Source organism: Alosa alosa, chromosome 19 (assembly GCF_017589495.1).
Source record: "Alosa alosa isolate M-15738 ecotype Scorff River chromosome 19, AALO_Geno_1.1, whole genome shotgun sequence".
Lineage (NCBI taxonomy): Eukaryota > Metazoa > Chordata > Actinopteri > Clupeiformes > Clupeidae > Alosa > Alosa alosa.
In genome coordinates this window covers 20,593,547-20,600,557 of record NC_063207.1, presented here as the reverse complement: position 1 = coordinate 20,600,557, position 7,011 = coordinate 20,593,547, and the positions used below count along the sequence as shown (strand labels likewise).

The 7,011-nt window shown below is 41.7% G+C and overlaps 1 protein-coding gene across 1 annotated transcript in view; it reads right to left on the bottom strand.

Annotated features, from left to right (window-relative positions):
* ralgapa2 (Ral GTPase activating protein catalytic subunit alpha 2) overlaps window positions 1-7,011 on the bottom strand; it is a 112,830-nt gene that overhangs the window by 63,517 nt on the left and 42,302 nt on the right. The window contains 5 exon segments of the mRNA XM_048270721.1: window positions 263-442; window positions 1,396-1,633; window positions 3,502-3,613; window positions 4,235-4,383; window positions 4,781-4,915. Coding sequence (XP_048126678.1) covers window positions 263-442; window positions 1,396-1,633; window positions 3,502-3,613; window positions 4,235-4,383; window positions 4,781-4,915 — 814 coding nt within the window.

The window sequence follows — 7,011 nt, the reverse complement described above, 5'->3', positions numbered from 1 at the left end:
GAATGTGAGAAACAGTGGTGTGGATAACGAGAGAGAGTGGATTTTCCAGTCAGTGTGTGTGCTAAGAAGCCTGTGGTTTTCTATCTACTGTGTCTGCTGGTCTGATTGCATCTGATTGCATTTGTGTGTGTGTGCTAACCCGAGGTCTTCTGATGGACGTTGTTGCATCTATGTGTGTGTGTGTGTGTGTGCTGCTAACCCGAGACCTTCTGACAGACGTTGTTGCATCCGAGTGTGTACATGTGTACGTGTGTGTGCTAACCCGAGGCCTTCTGACGGACGTTGTTGCGGGCCTTCTCCACGCCAGGTGCTCCGGTGGTGGTGGCACTGCGGAACCTCATGGGCTCCTGGGCGGCGGGCTGATCCCCCTGGTTCCTCCAGCTCAGGGAGAAGGAGCGGGCCACCGCCGCCACCGCAGCCTTCTGGGCATCCTGCATCACCCCTAATAATCATACAAATAATAATATTAATAAGGAGAATAATCTAGTTTTATATAGCTCCTTTCAAGATCATCAAGGAGGGGTAGGGAAGGGGGGTTAGAGCAAACAGACACGAGCAAACATGTCCACGTGTGGAAATAAACTACACATATGCAGCTCAGTGTTTTCATAATTCAATGAAATGTAATTGTTGCCTGTCTGCATAGCAGCCTCGTTGACAATTAGGAGTGGGTCTGAAAAAGGTTAATTGACTTACGACTTCTAGCAAGGGCATAACTAGCAGTGAAATTAAACTTAAATTGGTGCATTACACTCTTACCAAATCATTTCAGAAGTGTAGCAATCTTGTAAACAACGGTTTTAAACGCTGTTGTTTACTCAATTCCAAAAAAATACACGTCCATGCCGGATTAGCGATTGTGTTTGCGTGCCCGTGTTTTAGGAACGTTGGAAATGGGCTTCAATGGCCTCTTGGCCAGACGGACCTGCAGACCAAATCCCAGGCTATCTGCATAGTGCATTTCCATATGACCACTAAACAAAGTTGATGACACGCGGGGCAACTTTTTGAGCAATGTTGCTTAGCAACCACATAACTGGTTCTTTATATTCTGACTGGATGATCATGATAATTTGCCTACTGAAGATTAAAGAAAACAAATGTTGCCCAATATCAATGGGAAAGTGCCAGAACAGCAACACTCAGGAACACTGCTCAAAAGTCGCCTTATGCATCATCAGCTAAAAACACACACACACACACACACACACACACACACACACACACACACACACACACACACACACACATAAACACACACATGCAAACACATGCACACACACAGACACACACACGTGCACACACACACACACACACACACACACACACACACACACACACACACACACACACACACACACACACACACACACACACACTGTCCTTTAAACTCACCTCTGCCCCGCTGTTTCTTCTCCTTTTGCTCAGAGAGCTTGTCCAGGGGGAGGTTGTTGAGATCTAGGCCGTAGACGCAGCGGGCCAGCACCACGGTCAAGGAGTCCATGATGCTGGCCCACTCGCTCACCAGCTCCTCCCAGTGGCTGAGCGAGGACAGCACACGCAACAGCTCGTCCCAGAGCTCCCGCGAGATGAACACGCTCAGGTTAGCCCGCACCCAGGCCACGATGATGGTCTGCAGAGACAGACAGACAGACAGACAGACAGACACACACACATACATTAGAGCACCCCATTGCATTGCAATTAACAGTTTGAGCTTTTATGCAACTCCACCACAAACACACAGATACAGATAGTAGGGTGGTCCTTATATGGGGTAAAAAAAATTTTTGGGAAATGTTCAACTCTCACCCACTTAATGTGTATCAATAAAAACACACTGTGCAAAATTTTGAATTGTTCCTACAATATCTAGAGGTAGCTCAAGGCCTTTGAATATTTCCGGAATTGCTATTTTTTGCAGTAATTGTACCATTTAAGTCCTAGAGTACCAAGACTTCTTTGATCACCGCTGTTGCACTTTCATGCAGTTTTTTTTTCAATGTTTTAAGGTAATATTACAACAAACATAAAACCTGCTTCTTGGAGGGAAACTTTGTTCCAGTTATTTCAGTCTCTTCTGATCCAAGTAACCATATAGCGGATTTGCTTCATGTTGCTTCAGCCATTGTCTCAAGTGTATATTGTCTATTGTGCTTCATTCACATTGATGCTTTGAAAGACATATCACAACTAAAAAGGAGTTGCTATGAATTGCTCACAACAGCATATTATTGGGAAATACCTAAATCAGCAGATGAGATTAGTAAATCAGCATTGCAAATTTGAATGGACAATATGGAATTCCCATTTCAATGTGGTCACCAATAATTAATACACATTATCATTGACTGCATGGTCAAATAAGTCCATTGCTGCCATAAGCATATATTATTAAACAATTATACATGCTAGCACAATGTATCACATAATACGCAAAAAAATCCTGAATATGCACACTGCACAGTATGTGTTAAACTTCAAAGGTCTTGAGCAACCTCTAAATATTGATTAATATTGATAAAACTTTACCCAATTTTTTATTTTTATTTATTCAAACATATTGGTGGGGTGAGAGCATGAACTTTCAAAAGTTGAAAAATAAGGACCACCCTAACAGATAGCTACATTATATACATAAATGCAGAAATTATAACCCCACACTTTGACAACCACAGCTGTAGACTACAGAATTTCATCTGTTTCATCTTTCAAGGACTGTAACTTGTAAAGCTATAGTACAGGCAATTACAGGTTCAACTAATGGTTTGAGGTTTTACTTTACTGTATTTACTTTACTCTACTTTTAACTTTTATCCAAAGTGACTTACAGATATGAATTGCAGGAATCAGTCTCCCTGGAGCAACATGGGCTTTGTCTTGCTCAAGGGCACGATGGGAGCCAGGAATCAAACTCATTACTTTTTTCTGTGACTGCATACTAACCAAGTTGCTTATGGTGCTTTCCAGTTGTCTTGTAAATCATTGTACACCCACCCGTACAACATGTACCAATGAGTGGCTTTAGGAACGCCTTTTTCTCGAGCCACGAGGGGCATTAGCAGGAGGCTAGTCATTGTTATTGTTTTGTGCTACATGTAGCCTCTAGCTAAACGGCTGTAAAACAAGTTGTTACATTGTATTGCAGGCACAGCAAGACCGTGCAATGCATGAATTGGTGACCGGATTGAAGCAGCAATGTAATCTAGTGTGTAAGAGCATTACATCAACTTTAACATGACCAACACAGTACATATGCAAAAAAAATACATGTCATCTCTTCTCAACTATGGGCGCAGCCATGTTTGTTGTAAGGTCGTATGTCCACCTCGGGGTACCCTCAAGTACTAGGTAAAGTGGGCGTGCCTACCCAAAATGCCGCAAGAAAGCTGGGTAATTTACACTTTCCGACTCGGGCGGCGGATTTACGAGACAACCGGAAAGCACCATTAGCCTCTGCACTACCACCCACTGCTTTTAAGCACTACTGCAGTTCCTCACCCTGAAGAGAACGCCGGCGAGGTTCTGAGCGAAGACGTCCTTCTTCTCCCCCTCCTGAGGCCTCTTCATCACAGCTTCAGTGATCCGCAGCAGCACCTGCAACATCTGCTCCCTGTGGACCGCAATTCCCAACATGCACTTCAGCAATGCCCATCATATCACAGCACTTGAAGGTTTATGTGTGTTTATGTGAGTGTGAGTGTGTGTGTGTGTGTGTGTGTGTGTGTGTGTGTGTGAGTGAGTGAGTGAGTGAGTGAGTGAGTGAGTGAGTGAGAGAAAGAGAGAAAGAGAGAGAAAGAGAGAGAGAGAAAGCGCGAATGAGGATGCTTGAGAGCGAATATCTCCATGAATTCTCTGGTAGAATGTAACTGATCTAAATTCTCTGAGCTTCCTTATTTCAGTAGCCCAGTCTTGCCTGAATAAAACCAGGTGATTGCCTGAGAAAACCATAGGTGATAGTACCAGAGCTGACTGTCATTACAAATAGGGTGTCTGATTAATCCCTTTCCTACAGCACCTCTTGCTTTATAGCCATCTTGTTTTCTAATTGGATGTTGTTAGTTTAACCAGGTGTTTACAGTTATCCATCATCCTGGTTTCACAGGGAGACATGTTTTGTTTTAAAATTGTCCTTCAACTTGGAAGGACAAAAGAAATGGCAAACTGACTACTGCGTCATGGGGAAAACCAATTGAGTCTGTATGCGCGTGCGTGTGTGTGCGTGTGTGCTCACCATGTCTCCTTGTTCATGCTCAGCTCCATGATCATGTGGCGGTAGATGCTGAGCACGGCTCGGCACACCTCCACCTGGTTGTCCAGCAGTTTGGGCACGTCGTGGCACGGCTCCAGCAGAAACACATTCGCCGAGTTAGTCAGAAACACCTGTGGGGCGGACAAACACACACACGCATACACACACACACACACACATAAATAAGACACGTCTTCCATGTCTACTAGACTGTTCGGGTGAGGATATGCCATCTGTATGATAGTAAGCACAGATGGCAGACCATTTCATATAGAAATACAGTACATGCACTAGTACATAAATTCAGTCAAAGCACATAACCGCAAAACTCAAAGTATGGTCAAATATTTGGCACAATATCATAACACCAGCACCACAGTCAAGTAGAAGCACACTGCAGGTTAGTGAGAAGCAAGCAGGCGGTTGTTAGTGCATGTGAGAAGGTGTGAGTGCTGTGTCCATGTGTGAAGGCACTGTGTCCTGTGTCCTATGTGCTGTGCGGTGCTGTGTGTGACTGGGTGAGTGTACCTGTAACGTGGGCTGGATGCCAGCCTTGATGTTGTGGTTGAGCTCCTCGGTCAGGGAGCCGCGGTTGATGGCGCTGCTGAAGGAGTAGGAGCGGCCCCAGCTGGACGAGCGCTTGTGTCCATGGCTTTCCAAAATCTGGCGAGAGAGCCCGCAGTCAGCGCCTGCCTAACAATCACACACTACCTGTGCTGTGTGCGTGTGTGTGTGTGTGTGTGTGTGTGAGCCAGAGAGAGACTACACGGGGCTACTGACAACTGGCTTCTCTGCTTGGTTGTTTTCATCTGACGGAAACTGCATAACATTTTACATCTCATGACAGACTTCTATTCTTACTGCCTCTGTGACAGATCTCTGGGGTGTGTTAGTGTTTGTTAGTATATGTGTGTGGATGTGTGCATGTATATATATGGAATCAAAAAAAGAAGCGTTTTCATCTTTTTTAGCATTTTTATGAAAAATGGCATGGCCAAAATTATTCATATCCCTTTTAAATAATCAATGGAAACATCTTTATTGCAAAACATACAGCCAAACAAGGCAAGAAGTGGTTAACAGAGAACAACAGTGTTTCCCATACATTGACTTGGCGGCCCACCACAATATCAACATTGACCACCACACAATGATTTTCCAGGTTGTACTATATTGTGCTTAAATCTGGTTAGCATCATAACCACGCTGCGCTAATTTGTTCAAAACTGTTGCATTCAAGTTAATTCTTCAAACCTACCACGACTGAACAATATCAACATTTTAGAGTGGCCCAACTAGAGTCCAGACCTCAATCCGTTAAAAAAGTGAGCAGGCCAGAATGATGGCATAGAATCATTCCTGCCTTTCAAAAAAAAGATGAAAACACTTCTTTTTTAATTCCATGTTTCTACCACATTGTCTTACAACCTTTAGCCATGTGGCAGTGTCATTTTCAATCATTCCAAACATATTTGTCAAGAGAAAATCAACATTAAATCAATATTTGCCAGGAGTATGAATAATTTTGTTCTTAAAGAAGCACTATGCAACAATTTTAGCAAAAATGACCTTAATTATGCAGGTTGAGAGTCGTTCTGATGGTTCTACAACACTTTCTGGGTCGTTTGGTGGGTGCTTTGTCTCCCCCTACCGCTTCTCCGCGGAAAAACAGAATATGCAACTTTCTGGACCTGGTCTGGGTAAACCCGGATGTGACTCAGCAGAAGTATCCAATCGCGCCTCGAAAATGTAGTCAGATTGTAGTTTCGAAGACTGCAAAATGGACGCCAACTTGGATTTGTTGCTGTTGACATTGTAAGTAGCCTACCCTTGGGTGAACTTTGCCTTTGTAAAGTGGTTTGATAGTATCTTGAACAATGTGTTTGCTCGACCGTTTTATTGTGAGCCCTGTATGTGTTTAGCTTGGTTTCTTGATGGCTAGCTTGCTAGTTAGTGGGGGTTTAGCGTAGCAGTCACTTGCTACCGAAGCTGCAGGGGAGCTGTGTAGTGAAAAATGCGAGCTCAAATCCGGCAAAAACCCAGAAACAGCGAAGGAATAACCAGACCTGCATAGTGCTTCTTTAACTATATATAATCAATATATATATATATATATATATATATATATGTATATATATATATTTTTTTTTATATATATATATATATATATATATATATATATCACTAAGAAATGTCCTTATTTTTTTTTTTTTATCATTAATGTTGTAAATGACTGTTGTAGATGAAAAAGAAATGGCTGATCTTTAATGCAATATCTACATACCGGTAAGTATACAGATGCCCATTATCAGCAACCATTCATCCAATGTTCCAAAGGCACATTCTGCTTACTAATCTGATATAATTTTAAAAGGCCAACTGAGAAAAAGCACATAATGCAATCTGTAAACTGCTGCCCTGATTTAAAAAAAAAAAAAAAAAAAACAATGCTGATCTCAGATGGTATTCTGTCTATAATGGAGTGGAATGGAAAGTGACCCCAAACTTGTGGTGTATATATATATATATATATATATATATATATATATATATATATATATATATATATATATGTATATTATATATATATATATATATATATATATATATATATATATATATATATATATATATATATATATATATACATATATATACACACACACACACACACATATATATATATACAGCATACAGCATGCACATATATACTGAACTTTAATTTGACTATACAGCATGCACATTTCTGTGTGTGTGTG